Raw genomic sequence first — 16,926 nt, 5'->3', positions numbered from 1 at the left:
AAAAATTAAAAAAGCCATCGCAGAAGAGAGGGCACACTGAAACTTAGCCTCTGTGCTTGCTTTGCTGGCACTTGCCAATGGCCTGCAGTGAGGAGCTGGCTGATAGGTTTGCCCCACGTGAGTCTGTAGTGGAGGCTTCTGGTCTGCAAGCTGCTGCAGTTACAGCTTCTCTTTACTCCTAAAAGGAACTAACAGAAGTAGAAATTCTCTGGTATTTCTTCCCTTGATTTAATATAAATCTCCCAAATTTGTTAATTTATTCAACAAATAGTGCTTCCCATGTGCCAGGCACCCTGTTAAGGTGCTGTGTTGTCAGCCAGGAGGACAAAGTCCAGTCCTGGAGGGGTTACGTGGGGGAAGGTCAGATGATAGAGAGCCAACTGATAAGGAACGTAGTTTCAGAGCAATGCAGTGCAATCAAGAGGAGAGGGGACCCACGGGTGGAGAGTAACTGGGGGTTCCACTGGGGAGGGGCCTTTGGACTGGGAGCTAGGTAATGAAGGAGCCAGGGGAATTGCCAGAGCACACAGCTTCCAAGACAGGAGAAGCTGGCATATCGGAAGCATAGGTGGAGGGCAGTGTGGTTGCATCATGCCCTCTGGTCACATACCTCAGAAGGGCTAGGGTCCTTGCTTCCTCCTTGGATATTTAGTAACTGTTCCTGTCTCAATCCCTCGCCTCCCCTGCTTCTGTCAATACCCTGCTCAGAAACCTCCCCAGATTCCACAAAGTCTCCTCATCTGGTGTTCCAGGCCTTCCACAGTTGACCTCTCTGACCTTACCTTTAGTTTCTGAGCTTGGATCCCTGGCGTCTTTTGTTTCTGTTTCCTGAAATGTCTTCTTCCTTCCTCATCATTTTCTCTGCTCCTTCCCAACTAGCAAGTGATTTTCCCACTTCTCAGTACAGAGTTCATATCACCCTTGGCCTTTACCATTTACTGCCATCTTTTCACCTGGGCTGGCCTCAGCTTTCCCCAAGATTAAGCCTGTTACCCCACTGTATATCCTCCAGGACCTAAACTGGGGTTTTATGTATTGCAAGTGGTCAAAAACAAAAAAAAAAAAAATACCTTTGTGGATTGATTAATCTCATATGTATTTTTTTAAGTGTTTATTTATTTTTGAGAGAGAGAGCTCAAGCAGGGAAGGGACAGAGAGAGGGAGACACAGAATCTGAAGCAGGCTCCAGGCTCTGAGCTGTCAGCCCAGAACCCGATGTGGGCTTGAACCCATGAACTGTGAGATCATGACCTGAGCCAAAGTTGGATGCTTAACTGACTGAGCCACCCAGGAGCCCTGATTAATCTTACATTTAAAAAATTTCAATTAGTGGTCGATTTAAGCCCTTTAGGGGAATTTCCAGATTCTTGAGAATCTTACAAATGGCATGTACTAGGTTCATATTAAAAATGCACATCTTTGGGGCACCTGGGTCGCTCAGTTGGTTAAGCATCCAACTTCAGCTCAGGTCATGAACTCACGGTTCATGAGTTTGAGCCCCGCATCGGGCTCTCTGCTGTCAGCACAGAGCCGGCTTCAGATCCTCTGTCCTCCTCTTTCTCCTCCTCCCTATGCATGCTGTCTCTGTCTCTCTCAAAATAAATAAACTTAAAAAAAATGCACATCTTTGCATGAGCACCTGGGTGGCTCAGTTGGTTAAGTATCTGACTCTTGATTTTGGCTCAGGTCATGATCTCACAGTTCAGTTCATGAGATCAAGCCCCCTTGCTTGGGATTCTGCTCTCCTCTCTTTTTCTCGCCCCCCCCCCAAAATAAATAAGTAAACATTTTTTTTAAATGCACATCTTTGCCAACTTTTGAGTACAGTTTTACAAGATTCATGGACTTCTTAGAGCCCATCCCTGAACCAAGCTTAAGTGCCCTTGATTTATAGACTAGTAAGTCTAAAATTCTGTCTCAGCTAATAACTGAATTTATAAGCAAGGTATACTTGAACCTTTTTCCTAAGTGGGTAGCCTTTTTCCTAAATTGAATACTTCTGTGGCTTCTTAAGAATTACTTTTTTCCTGCATATATTTGTGAGGCCTTAAGGAAACCAAGGAAGAGTCAGTAAAGGATGGTTTGGGCCATGGGGTTTTTACTTGCTCTTCCCAAGCTGGTTCATGTCAGCCATGATTGCCACCATGGAGGCCAGAACCAAATTCGATCTTCATTTATGGGATCTGTATTTCTGTTTCTTATAGAATCAGTTTGCATGATGCTGATTTTCTCTATTTTATTAACCTTATTGCTCCTGTGTCCTTCCTTATAAGCTACCCCCAATTTTCAGGGACAGGGGAAGGGTTTAAATAAAGCATTTGGTAACTGTGAGCATTGTGGACTTCTAAGATTTTGTTTTTAAGTAATCTCTATACCCATCATGGGACTCCAAGATCAAGGGGCGCCCGGGTGGCTCAGTTGGTTGAGTGTCCAACCTTGGATCGGGTCATGATCTCACAGTTTGTGGCTTTGAGTCCTGTGTAGGGCTCTGTGCTGACAGGTCAGAGCCTGGAGCCTACTTCAGATTCTGTGTCTCCCTCTCTCTCTGCCCCTCCCCCTCTCACACACTATCTCTCTCTCAAAAATATACACACACACACACAAAAATAAAATTTAAAAAAAACAAACCAAAACTTTGAGATTAAGAGTTGCCTGCTCTACTGACCAGGGCAGCCAGGTGCCCTGAGTGTTGTGGACTTTAGAGGCAGATGGGACCAGAAGCCTGTGTCTAGTTTCATTCAGAGTCTCACCTGTCTCTAGCCTTTTTGCATGCAGCCATATATAATTATGCCAAGCCTTGGGTTTAACCTTGGTTAAAGCGGTGTGCTAAGAGAAAAGGACTTCTTACTGTCCTGATACTTAACTGTTTTCCATTTGAGAACTTGGCCTGTGAATTTTTTTCCATTTCCCTCTAGGTCACTATTGTGTTACTGATCTTTGTTAGACCTGGGCCGGAGCTGGTTCTTGGCAGCTCTGATGGCTGCAGAATCTGATACACTGGTTAGGGATTATTAAGTAATATTTAACAAAAATGAAGCCAAGGGGGTGCCTGAGTGGCTCAGTTGGTTAAGTGTCTGATTTTGGCTCAGGTCATGATCTCACAGTTTGTGGGTTTGGGCTCCATGTCCGTCCAGCTCAGCTCTGTGCTGACAGCTTGGAGCTTGGAGCCTGCGTCAGATTCTCTGTCTGCCTCTCTCTCTGCCCCTACCCCCCTTGCACTCTCTCCTCTCTAAAAAGTAAATAAATAAACATTAAAAAAAAAAAAAAGGCACCTGGGTGGCTCAGTCAGTCGAGCGTCTGACTTCAGCTTAGGTCATGACCTCATGGTTCATGAGTTTGAGCCCTGCATGGGGCTTGCTGCTATCAGCACAGAGCCCGCTTTGGATCCTCTGTCCCCCTCTCTTTATGCCCCTCCCCCACTCATGCTCTATCAAAAATAAACATTAAAAAAAAGAAAGAAAGAAATGAAGCCAAGAGAATATTAGAGCAGTGTTTCCCAAAGTGTTTTCTGTGGAACACTAGTACTTCATAAAAGATGTGAGGAAAGGATTCTTTGGTCAATTAGTTTGGTAAATGATACATTAAACAAAAGTAAATGAAGTTTCAGGGTGCCTGGGTGGCTCAGTCAGTTGAGCAGACAACTTTGGCTCAGGTCATGATCTCGTGGTTCGTGGGTTCAAGCCCCGCGTTGAGCTCTGTGCTGACAGCTCAGAGCCTGGGGCCTGCTTCAGATCCTGTGTCTCCCTCTCTCTCTGCCCCTCTCCTGCTTATGCCTCTGTCTCTCTCTGTCTCTCAAAAATGAATAAGTGTTAAAAAAATAAAATTAAAAAAGTAAATGAAGTTTCTTTTTGTTGGATTTCTCTCAGGTGCATCATTAATCTCGAATTAAGATAGAGCATACAACTGTCTCCAAATTACATAACCTCAGAAGAATTTTTTCTTCTTTCAGAATATCCATTTATATATTATTTATGTGAAAGTTTGAAAACTGCTTGTATTAGATGCAGAGTGCTTATGAAAACATTATTTATGAGTAAATATTGATTTTTACACTTATCAAAATCTTGTAGAGCAGGCATTTCTTAGAGTCATGTGGCAAAAAGGGATTACTCATACTTTTCCTCTCAAAATAAGACTTTTCTATTGTGTATATGCAGATTTGTCAAGTCTAGGTTTATACCCGTATATTCCTTGTCTGTTAAATCTGCATAATCTAAACTTCTAGGCAAATGGTTATGTCTTAGGAGAAGCCACTTTCTCCTGCTCTGAAGTATCCCACATCTTGTATCTGTAGCAAGGAGTTAGAAACTCTCCATCCATTCATTTCCCAATCTCTTGAGTGCCTGTTTTATTCCTAGGCATGGCACTAGGTATTGGCATCCAGTTGCAAGTACAAGCAGCCAGGTGTGGCAATGCATAGGTGCTGTGCTCAGCCTCTCTAGTAGGAGACAGTGGCAGCTCAAATGAGAGATGGCAGGAGAGATTCTTGGAGGACATCACACGTCAGTTAGTCTTGAATGATGGATGGTGTACCGTAGTCCAACAGTGGGCAGGACAATGGGCTTTCAGGCCAAGGAAGCAGCAGGGGCATCTTGGTGCCATAGGAGATCTGCGAGGACCTCATCAGGCTGGGAATGTGGGTGAGAAAGAAAAGGCAAAGGAGAGAGGTAGTAGCTAGGATCACTCATGGAGCATTGCACCTGCCCTGGTATAATAAAATCCCCAGTGTGGATTTTATTCTGGAAGCTGGCTACCACGATAGATTCGCATTGTAGAAAGATCACGCTATGTAGAATTTAGGTCTATAGCTGTCCATAGTTACATGGTGTGAACTTTGGCAGGTCATTCAACATCACTTTTTAAGTATGTCTTTTCTATTCCTGAGAGGAGAGAATTAATTTTAAAAGTTTTTGAGATCTTCTGATGAAGCCATTTGACTTGGTTAGCATTACCGTTCTTGCTATTGTGGAATTTTTTTGTTTGTTTGTTTGGCTTTTTAAGTTTTTAATGCCATTATAGTTAACACACAGTGTAATACTGGTTTAATGTGTACAGTAATTTGACATTTCATAAACCCCCGGTGCTCAACACACGTGTGCTCCTTAATCCCCATCACCTAGTTCACCCTTCCATTTTGTGTAATTCCTTGTTATTTTTGTTTTATTCTTTTCCAGAGAAGAGGAGGTATCTTGCAGTGGGCCTCTCTCCCAAAAACAAGCAGAATTTTTTCTTTCTCAACAGGTATGTGTTAATTCTGTTATTTATCATGAACTTTAAAAAAAATATGTCATCACATACGCCTGTTTCGTTGGTAGGCTAATTAGTGAATCTGCTTTCTTCCTTATTCTTGGTCCTCTTTCCTTTACTAACAATACAGTTGTGGTTATGTGTTCTTTCCGATTTTGTGTGTGATTTTCTTTTTCTTTTCTTCTTCTTTTTTTTTATAGATTTTATTTTTAAGTAATCTCTACCCCCATCGTGGGGCTCAAACTTAAAATGCTGATATCAAGAATTGAATGCTCTACAAACTGAGCCAGCCCAGTGCCCCATGATTTTATTTTTCTTAAAGTTATAATGCATGCTCATTTTATAATAGTGTGTGACTAACACAGGTCAAAAATGTGCTTTGGAAGACTTACTTCTCTTCCCCCAACATTTTATTATGGACATTTTCGAACAGAAAGAAAAGTTGAAGAGCATTGCACAGTGAATACCTATATACCCGTCACCCAGATGCCACAATTAGTATTTTGCTCTGTCTTTATCAATACCTACACGTCCTCTATCCAGCCACCATTTCATCTTATTTTTTGATGTATTTCAAGTTGCAGACACCGGTACAGTTCACTCCCAACGTTTCTTTCTTTCTTTCTTTCTTTTTTTTTTTTTTTTTTTTTAACCCCAAACATGTCTTGCTGGTGCTTTTGAGCCATACTTTTTCATTTGCTCGGAAACAGAAGCTGAATATTTTTCTCCCATGTTTTTTTCGAGCATAGAATTTTGATATTTTGTTCTACTTTTCTAATTCTCCTTATTTTGTTATTAATTTTCTTTTTGCAGAAAGATGTACTGTTTAGGTCTAGCTGAAAAGTCATAGAATCACCCCTGCAGATGAATTTCAAACAGATTAGAAAAAAACCCTCTAGACAACCGGTGAAGTATGGAGGAGACAGTATAACTAGAGCCTCACCACATTCTCACACTTCATTCAGTCCGTTACAGGTGGATTAAAGGGTAAATGTGAATATTTAAAGCTATAATTAGACCAGAAGGAACTACATATTAACTTTTAACTGATCTCTGGGTGGGGAATGACTTTCTGAACATAAAAGCTGTGGAAGAAAGCATGTAGGAGAAGATCATTTGATTTTTCAGCATAAAAATTAAAAACGTCTGCATGTCAGAACACATTCTAACAAAACTAAAAGGCAAACGATAAAATAGGAAAAAGTATTTGCAATAAATATGGCAGTCACAGGGTTAATACTTTTGCTTTAAAAATCGTATTATCAAAGACTTTGATGATAAGATAAACTTTATACTATTGAATGAAAAGAGCAGGAAGTAAAATGATATACAGTGTTCTAGTTTTATTAAAAATATGGTCTATGTATGCACATATAGAAAAAAGACTGGGGGCCCCTGGGTGGCGCAGTCGGTTAAGCGTCCGACTTCAGCCAGGTCACGATCTCGCGGTCCGTGAGTTCGAGCCCCGCGTCAGGCTCTGGGCTGATGGCTCGGAGCCTGGAGCCTGTTTCCGATTCTGTGTCTCCCTCTCTCTCTGCCCCTCCCCCGTTCATGCTCTGTCTCTCTCTGTCCCAAAAATAAATAAAAAAACGTTGAAAAAAAAAATTTAAAAAAAAAAAAAAAAGAAAAAAGACTGGAATAAGACACTGACATATCAGTAGTGTTATTTCTGGGTGGAGGGGTTACAGATGATTTTTGTTTTCTTCCGTATGTCTTTCCATGTTTTGGAATCTTCTATAATAAAATGAATTCAAATGAAATTAGAAATTATTATTACTTACAAATAAAAATTTGTTTAGGTAAAGTTGAAGAGTTTGTAATCAAGTTAAGTACTAAAATTAATTTAGGACTGGTTTTCTAACATATTTTATATAATCATTGCTGGTACCATCTACTTGAAACAGATAGCCAGGAGTAGGGCATCTGGGTGCTGTGAGGCCCTTTGCCAGGCTAGAAGTGCACACTACCTGCCCTGAAGGCACTCACAGTCCGGGGTGGGGTCACATTGGCACTTTTAATGTAGGTTGCTAAGTACTGTAGGAAGGGTTCCTGCAGGGGCCTACGGGAGCATGTAGGGACTTACAGGACCTTACCTAGTCTAAAAGCTGATATAAGCAAGTGATGAAAGTCTACATGGGGTCCTGAAGGACAAGTAGGAGTTTGCAAGGCATGTGAGGAGTGTGTGGATGGGGAGAGGGAGTTGGCAGGCTTTTTGTCTCAGGAAGAGGAAACACTGTGGCCAAGAGGAGAGGAACAGTGGGAAGGAACATAGGGGATCCTAGTCAGTATACATTTCCATATGTTGACCGGCCACATCTTTCTTCTGAGTTGTCATCTTTAAATTTCAGGCTTCTTTGTTAAAGAATGATGAGACAAAAGCCCTCACTCCAGCTTCTCTGCAGAAAGAACTGAACAACTTGTTGAAATTTAATCCTGATTTTGCTGAAGCGGTGAGTCTTTTGAGTTGGAAAGCCACAATCAGGCTACTCTTTATATTGAAGAGCCATGCAAATGAGGATTGTCCCATTGGCCCAGTTTCTTGGAAAGAAATGTTGTTGGCAAGTCTATAAGCCTGGGTTGCAAAGCTTTCCCTCCTACCCCCTCGTCCCTGGGCCATTAGGGGTTTCTTCAGTCCCTTTTCTGTTGCTATTCCTATTCATTCATCATCTCTCTGAGGCTGTGAATTATTGACAGATGATAGAGTAGACTGATTTTTTTTTTTAAGTTTTGGGACTAAAAATTCTTTTCCTTTCTCTTGTCAAGTTTTTTTGTTTTTTCCCCAAATTCAAATAATTCCATTCCTTACTGGATTTTTACCCAGAAAACTTTCTTTTCTTTTTAAAAAACTTTCTTAATAACACCTGGATTTGACGTCTGACTTTACTCACATGCAGAAATATATCTCCTTTGCGCCATAGTAACTGCAGTCTGCCTTTTGGAGGGAAATTAAATTCAGTGAATCAGAAGAAATGAAAATAGTGTCAAAATACATGACAATGTATTTTTCTAAGTGTAACTTAGTAAACTAGTTACACTCACTGTGTTTTGACTTGGACATTTAGAGAACTTAATTTTATATTATAATTTTAAAAATGTTTATTTATTTTTGAGAGAGAGAAAGACAGAGTGTGAGAGGGGGAGGGGCAGAGAGAGGGAGACACAGAATCTGAAGCAGGCCTCAGGCTCTGAGTTTCAGCAGAGAGACCAACCTGGGGCTCAAACTCACAAGCCATGAGATCATGACCTGAGCTCAAGTTGTGTGCTTAACAACTGAGCTACCCAGGCATCCTTTATAATTTGTATATGAATTCAGGTCTTAAAATTTGTATTATTGAAGAGTGCCTGGGCGGCTCGGTTGTTAAGTGTCCCACTCCTGATTTTGGCTCAGGTCATGATCTCTCAGTTCATGGGTTCAATTGCCTCATCAGGCTCCATGCTGACAGTGTGGAGCCTGCTTGGGATTCTGTCTCCTTCTCTATCTGCCCCTCCCCTGCTTGCTCTCTCTCTCTCTCTCTCTCTCTCTCTCTCAAAATAAAATATAAATTAAAAAAATTTTTTTTTTAATTTTTATATTTGAGCTTACAGTCTTCCTTAATACCTGAGGTAGGTGAGGTCCCCCCCCCCCCCCCCAATCATCCTCGGGTCCTAGTATAACCAGTGGCATAGTGGGTATATATTTGGCATTAAACTCTGACACAGATCATAATGGGGCTCCCATTTTTCATTTGGCGATTTCCTAGCCTATTCCTAGGGAGGAAACAAACCACTGTATCTTGAACTTGCTTCATCCTGCCAGTGGGAAAACATGAAGCTAAACTGTCTTCACGGAGTGCGGAGGAACACGGGTATTTGCAGCTAGTGGGACGCTCTGAATTAGTCTCAAGCCAGTGGAAGCTGAACATTTAAAATATGTGGATTGTTTCTTGTTTCAGCACTATCTCAGCTACTTAAACAACCTCCGGGTCCAAGATGTCTTCAGTTCAACACACAGCCTCCTTCATTATTTTGATCGCTTGATTCTTACTGGGGCCGAAAGCAAAAGTAATGGGGAAGAGGGCTACGGCCGGAGCCTGCGATACGCCGCGCTGAACCTGGCCGCCCTGCACTGCCGCTTCGGTCACTAGTGAGTTAATAGGTTTTTGTTTCTGCAGAAACTGAAGAAATCAACTCTCAAATGTTAACGAAGATGTAGGTTTTAAATGCAGTGTTGAAAAATCAAAAGGGACGTCTGGGTGGCTCAGTCAGTTAAGCGTGGGACCCTTGATTTTGGCTCAGGTCATGATCTCATGGTTGGTGGGATTGAGCCCTCGACTGGTTCTGCGCAGACAGTGGAGCCTGCTTGGAGTTCCCTCTCTCCTTCTCTCTGCCCGGTTCCTGCTTGCACTCTTTTTCTCAAAATAAAAGAAGAAGAAAGAGGAGGAGGAGGAGGTAGGAGGAAGAAGAAGAAGAGGAAGAAGAAAGATACCCTCCTACCTGGGCTTGTCAATAACTTCCCAAGAGGGAAGTTCCATGGACAGCAGTTAATGAAGACCTTCTCCTTAAGCAGTCTGCCCCCTGGTGTCACCAGTGAGCATTACTAGCTAGTGTATGGCCTCTTTCCTTACTTCTAAGAACAATAGCCTTTGAATTAAAAGGAAATTAGGTCATTAGGCCAGAGATTCCCAAAAGGAATTTTTGGAGGTAATGATGGGGATACAAAAGCTATTTTCAGTATTTCAAAAAGCCAAAATGAAGTTGTACCTTTACTGGATAAAACACTGTATGGCTCACTAAGCCACATATTTGTGCTTTTGGACAGAATTCAGGCAGCTCAGTGAGGTGACACTGGCTTATGCCATTGCTAAGATATGCTTATGATTTTAATGAATAAAAATAGGAAAATTGCCCAATTATTTAGTAAATGGAGTTATGTCATTAAAACCTTAAAACATGGGGGCTATTTTGGAAACTGAAATAATGTGAATAAGGGTGAAAAAACTGGGAATTATTCATTGAAGGGGTCTCCCTGCCCCCCGTGACTTTTTCTCATTTGAGAAAAATGAGGTCTCTGCTACAGGCATCTTTGAATAGAGACTGTAGGGTATGTTACTGTAAATATGGTGTCCAAAGTTCAAGAGCTGAGACTTCTACCCCTTGCCCTATGGGTCAGAAATGCTACTAATTTCTTTTATTTTTATTTTTATTATTTTTTTACTTTAGAGAAAGAGTGAGTAGGGGAGGGGGGCAGAGGGAGAGAGAGAGAAACTTTTTAAAAAAGTTTATTTTGAGAGACAGAGTATGAGCAGGGGAAGGGGGGACAGGGGGAGAGAGAGAAACTTAAAGTTTATTTATTTGGGGGGGGGGAGGGGCAGAGAGCGAGGGAGAATCCCGAGCAGGCTCTGGCTCAAACTCAAGAAACTGTGAGATCATGGCCTCAGCCAAAATCAAGAGTTAGATGCTTAATCGACCAAGCCATCCAGGAGCCCTGAGAGAGAGAATCTTAAGCAAGCCCCACGCTCTGTGCAGAGCCTGACATGGGTCTCAATCCCACAATCCTAGGATGATGACCTGAGCAGAAATCAAGAGTCGGATCTCAACAGACTGAGCCACCCAGGTGGCCCTCTGTTAATTTCTGATTGTCTCGTTTTGAAAGGGACATTGATAGGCTGGAACTTGTGTAGGGGACACTCTCCTTGTAGGTGTTCAAAGCCGTGTCATATGAACAGTGTGGGAAGGGTATGAGAATGGTGAGCCTGGAGAGAAAATGATTTAGCCAAGCACGTGTTTGGCATCTTCATGTAGTAAAAGGTCATGTGAAGACACCTTAGATTCCTGGAGAAGAACGAGAGCTAGGATGTGCAAGGGAAAGACAGTGCTTTCCTCATGATAAGGTTTTTCCACATGGAACCTCTAAGGAAGGGCCAGTGGGGTGCTCAAGCCTAGACCAGAGGTGTCAATGAGGGAATTTAAGCATTACATTGAGGGGCGCCTGGGTGGCGCAGTCGGTTAAGCGTCCGACTTCAGCCAGGTCACGATCTCGCGGTCCGTGAGTTCGAGCCCCGCGTCAGGCTCTGGGCTGATGGCTCGGAGCCTGGAGCCTGTTTCCGATTCTGTGTCTCCCTCTCTCTCTGCCCCTCCCCCGTTCATGCTCTGTCTCTCTCTGTCCCAAAAATAAATAAAAAATGTTGAAAAAAAAATTAAAAAAAAAAAAAAATAAGCATTACATTGATAGTTGGACTCAGGAAGGTTCAAGGCTACTCCAAACTCCATGATTTTATGAGATTCCATGTTATCTTTTGACAGTCGACTTCTTTTTGCCTGCCCAGCTGTAATGACCTCTTAATTGGGGCCTTCCATTTTTTAGTTGTCATAATAAATAGCAACACTATTTGTAGTATCTACCATTAACCGATTTCTGTGTTTAGACCAGTTTCTGCTAGGGTTTAGAAATATATATCTAGCATTCTAGATACAAATAATCTGTTGTGCAGAATTTCTTTATATTTACAATATTATCAACAGATAGGTAGCTAACTGCATGAAATTAATTGCTAAATTTACTCGGGTCCATGCTTCTTTGTTTCTAGTCCTGGAGCTGTGGGCCCGTATTCATCTCTGTCACGTAGCTTATAGGATTGTGGAGACTTCTTGAAAATCGTTATAGTTGTTTATTGAGCATCTGTGGTGTACTGGGTGCTGTTCTAGATGCTGAGGTTACAGCAGTGAAAAAAGAGGGGGAAAAAAGCCCCTGTTTTCATGGAGCTTGTCAGTGGGGGAGATAAACCATAAACAACACTAAACATAAGTGTAATGTATCCAGGTGATAGATGAGGATAAAGGGTCGGGGAGTGCTGTTGTTTTAATAAGGAACACTTCTCCAGATATATGCACAGATCACTCCTTCAATTTGTGAGTCTCTGTTTAATAAGGTAGCAGGTCAGCCCTCCCTAAGCTCTACTAACTTAATGTATGTATGTATTTGTATATATACATATATATATACATGCACATATATACATATATGTATACACACACACACACATATATTTTTTAATGTTTATTTTTGAGAGAGAGAGAGAGAAAGAGTATGACCAGGGGAGGGGCAGAGAGAGGAGACAGAATCCGAAGCAGGCTCCAGGCTCTGAGCTGTCAGCACAGAGCCTGACGCGGGGCTCGAACCCACGAACCGTGAGATCATGACCTGAGCCAAAGTCAGACACTTAACTGACAGAGCCACCCAGGTACCCCTGCTGACTTAATGTTTGAATACAGATTTAAAGCAGTCTTTAATCTACCTGGGAATCTACCTTTTGATAGATGTATCTGGTTTCTTTATTCAAACAAGTGGTTATTGAGGAACACACCAGCTCTCCCTAATTAAAATGGATTGCGTGAGGCTGATGCTAGAGGTGAAAGAAAATTCCTCATGTAAATGTTTCCTAAATAAGTGATACCCATTGATTCTATTTTGAGATCTTCAGTAACCCTGTGTTTATGAACTTCTTTTCTGTGACTTGCCACTGGGAAACCCAAAGTTTAAGAGCTCACCCTCTGCAGGCTTATAAAGTAGTTGAAGAGATAAAATTAACAAGTAGAAAGTGATTAACAGTAGTATTTAATTAAACACTACAAGGTGGGTTACAGATTGCATTTCTGTGGGTGTTTTCAGAGGTGACAGCTCAGTAGGGCCAAGGATAGTTGGCTGAATTTCTGCAGATCTTGAGATTAGCTCAGATCTCCCAGATGGAGGGGAACCACGTCAGCAGGAAAAAAATCTCAGAAGTGAGTATCCTCAAAATACTTTTTAAAACTAGTTTTGAAAAAATACAAAATTATCAAATGCCATTGTAAAAAAATTCACATAATGCAGAAGGGAGTGCAGTGAAAAGTGAAATATTGTATCCTCTCCTTGTCCATCCTCCCAGTGGTAGACAATTAAAATAAAAATCTTAGGAGCTGAGATCAAGAAAAGCCCTTCCTTCTTGCCCTTTGTAGTAGAAATCCACCTTAGAAAGGACATGTTCTGTCTCCTCTGTTAATGTTTCTCGCTGCTGGGGGAGGAAGTGCCTCTGAGGGAATAAGGTCATTGTTAGAGCTTCCAACCTCAGATGAATTACCGTACAGATGCCTTCCTGTGAAGATGCTTGAACATGTTTGTGATTGTTAATGAGTTATTAATGTTCGGTCTGTCTCTAGTCAGCAGGCAGAGCTCGCCCTGCAAGAGGCGATTAGGATTGCCCAGGAGTCCAACGATCATGTGTGTCTCCAGCATTGCTTGGTGAGCCATCCCCTCCTGTCTCGGAAGTTTTGCCCCTGTGTTGAGTTGGCCTTCTGAAGGTCCCGTTCGAAATGGGTTGTTTTGCTGTTAGAAGGTCCTTAGCAATGAAGGGAAACTAGTTAGGTGGTTGTGGGAATTCAGAAAGGCAACCCATCATTATTATCTTTCTTAATTCATGATTTCTATTTCGCTTTGTTGGGGAATTTCTTGTCTACAGATTTTATTTTTTATTTTTTTATTTTTAAAAAATTTTTTTTTAACGTTTATTTATTTTTGAGACAGAGAGAGACAGAGCGTGAACAGGGGGGAGGGGCAGAGAGAGAGGGAGACACAGAATCGGAAACAGGCTCCAGGCTCTGAGCTGTCAGCACAGAGCCTGACGCGGGGCTCGAACTCACAGACTGTGAGATCATGACCTGAGCCGAAGTCGGACGCTTAACCGACTGAGCCACCCAGGCGCCCCTCTTGTCTACAGATTTTAATGCAAAGCTAACACATTAAACATTGGCATTAACAAAAAAGTGAATACAACACCTAGTAACTTGATGAGACATCCTCTTGTGAAAGTGTAAACACCAAGCATAGGTAGAACATAGACTTCATTGAACAGTCCCTGAGAATCTCGATTTCTCAATTAAAGGCCATATGGGGGCTTCATGTTTTTTTTTTTTCCCCTGGGACATTTGCCACTCACTGTTGTCAGAGGTGAAGATCAGTGGTTTGTCTATTTCAGTCTGACAGTTTTAATGTGTTCAATGGTTTTCATTTAGGTTCATACTTCATGAAAGAGAATTTTAGAGGATTTGTCTGTTCTCTTGCTGAATCTTTCTTATAACCACACTGATATTTGAACAGAATGTTAAACATTATCATAGTTAGGATATATCCTGATGATTTCTCTTACCAGAGCTGGCTGTATGTCCTGGGGCAGAAGAGATCCGATAGCTATGTTCTGCTAGAGCATTCTGTGAAGAAGGCAGTACATTTTGGGTTACCGGTAAGGCTCATCTCCCTGTGAGATTATTTAAATAAATGGTGTGGTTTTATTCTTGGTAGTTTCATATGACCTTAATTATTAATGAAATCACTAAATTCTATTTGATGGGTTTCTCTCTGCTCCCTTTATCTTAATAACATCTATAAAAGTTCTACTTATCAATTTGATGAGGTCCTTATTTAGTTTATTGATCAACATTGACTTCCACTATATTAGAAGAATTTCAGGAAAGGTTTATTTTTAAATCAGGGGTTGGCAAACTCTTCAGCCCATGGGCCAAATCTGGGTTGCTGCCTGCTTTTATATGTCCCGCAAGCTAAGAATGGGTTTTACATTTTTAAATAGTTGCGGGTAAAAACAACAACAGCAAAGAAGAATATGTGACAGAGACCAAATGTGGCCTGCAAAACCTAAATTATTTACTACCTGGCCCTTTATAGAACATGTTTGCTGATCCTTGTTCCAAAAGCAAACAAAGCCAGGAACCAGTAAACCTGACAGGCACATTTGTCCTTTCTTATTTTGAGTGACAGGGAAGGACCTGAGTTTTAGTCCTTGGTGACAAATACTCAGGGGCAATTAAAGGGCATCGTCTCCACACATGTAGTAGTAATGACGGTCAGAATCTAGATTACTGTTCCTCAAAGAACCCTCTTCTGTCTCAAAAACATCTGCTGACAGCTACATGCACAAAGGGTAGTGAGGCTGCTTAAGCATTCTGTCTTGTGAGGTTTGCAGCAAGGTCCAGAAGAACTGAAAGTAGTATGTGTAATAATTTAATGTATATGTTTTCTTAAAATTATAGTTGACACACTGTATATGCTTTTAAAATCTGTAAATTGTCCATTTGACTAATTTTGGGAAAGGAAACTTGTATGTACAGAATTGAATATAATGTTAAAAGTAAGATGCCCCTTAAAATAAGTGATAGACATCTTAAGTACAATTTTTTGTTAGGAATTTAAGTTGACTTTTTTTTTTTAAGTTTATTTATTCGTTTTGAGAGAGAGTGTGTGTGTGTGTGAGAGAGAGAGAGAGCATGAGCTGGGGAGGAGCAGAGAAACAGGGAGAGAATCCCAAGCAAGCTCTGTGCGCAGAGCCCGATGCAGGGCTCCATCCCACAGACTGTGAGGTTGTGACCTGAGCTGAAATCAAGAGTCTGATGTTTAACCGAATGAGCCACCCAGGTGCCCCTAAGCTGACTTTTTTAAGTTGTGCTTTCATCTTTGAAAATTATACCAGAAATTAATGAAAAGATAATTATGCTCATAATTAGGCATCCTTTAAAAAGTCTCCTACTCCATAATGTTCCCAGCACTGTTTGACACATACTGTTTTATTTTAATTCTTAGAATATTTTTTTATGATAGGGTCGATACCCATTTTGCAGATGAGGAAGCTGAGGCTGGCTAAGAAGCTAACTGACCCTTAGGTCACAGAATAAATAGCAGAGAAAGTGTTTAAGTCCAAGCCCCTTTTATGTCAAAGCCCTGGCTCTTCCAGGTCTACCATCCACCTCTCTTCCAGCTCCAGTTTTTTCGGGAGCACTTTTCATATGGGTTAGGGTCAGGCTGTAGATACTTTCCTTTTAAATAATGCTGTCGGTTTACATGTGCTGAAACGTGAAATATGCCAAATTTCTGAAGAGCAAAACAAATTCTGTCATGTAATCTCTACCTTTCATCATGGGTACATCTGTCCCCTTAGTACCTTGCCTCCCTGGGAATCCAGTCCCTTGTTCAGCAGAGGGCTTTTGCTGGGAAGACGGCAAACAAACTGATGGATGCCCTTAAGGACTCTGACCTCCTGCACTGGAAACACAGCCTGTCAGAGCTCATCGATATCAGCATTGCACAGAAAACAGCCATCTGGAGACTCTATGGCCGCAGGTGGGTCTTCAAGCCGACTGTCTAGGCCGAAGGGGCATTCCTTCCAGCTATGAGCAGAAGCTAGCAGAGTGGTTCTATGAAAGGCCAAACGGGCAAGTCATTTCCGCCTTTGATGAAAGTTGTTCGTGCAGGGGATTAAAGAAAATGCTTATAGTTTTAAAACACTTTATACTTTGCACAAACGTTATAGAGTTCTTCCCTATGCTCATTCAAATTTACTCCTCCCAACTGCTCTGTGAGGTCACTGGTCATTGAGCTCTCAGGTTCACACATCTGATCTGCCCAAGATCACAGATGTCATTAGCAAGTGACAGAGCCAAGGCTGAGACCCAGGTGGTCTGGCTCCAAGCACCATGCCCCTGTGATCTGGGATGGAATCTCTGGAATGTCGCTTCCTGTCCATGGGAGGCATGAGCCACATTTGCTCAGGTTGGGCTTCCCCGTTATCCAAGGTGTGTTCTCTGAAGTGTCTTTAGTCCCAGGTTTAATTTTCCATTTGGCCTCCTTTAGCTTGGAAATCACCTTCTTGAACCAGG

General features: G+C 41.8%; 1 protein-coding gene across 1 annotated transcript in view; it reads left to right on the top strand.

Annotated features, from left to right (window-relative positions):
• Positions 1–16,926, top strand: part of ANAPC5 (anaphase promoting complex subunit 5) — a 45,445-nt gene that overhangs the window by 10,545 nt on the left and 17,974 nt on the right. The window contains exons 5-10 of the mRNA XM_058691280.1: positions 5,175–5,241; positions 7,596–7,697; positions 9,180–9,370; positions 13,423–13,504; positions 14,412–14,501; positions 16,209–16,390. Of these exons, the coding sequence (XP_058547263.1) occupies positions 5,175–5,241; positions 7,596–7,697; positions 9,180–9,370; positions 13,423–13,504; positions 14,412–14,501; positions 16,209–16,390 (714 nt within the window). The remainder of the gene's footprint in view (positions 1–5,174; positions 5,242–7,595; positions 7,698–9,179; positions 9,371–13,422; positions 13,505–14,411; positions 14,502–16,208; positions 16,391–16,926) is intronic.

This window comes from Neofelis nebulosa, chromosome 11 (assembly GCF_028018385.1).
Source record: "Neofelis nebulosa isolate mNeoNeb1 chromosome 11, mNeoNeb1.pri, whole genome shotgun sequence".
NCBI lineage: Eukaryota > Metazoa > Chordata > Mammalia > Carnivora > Felidae > Neofelis > Neofelis nebulosa.
This window is presented reverse-complemented; position numbering and strand designations above follow the sequence as displayed.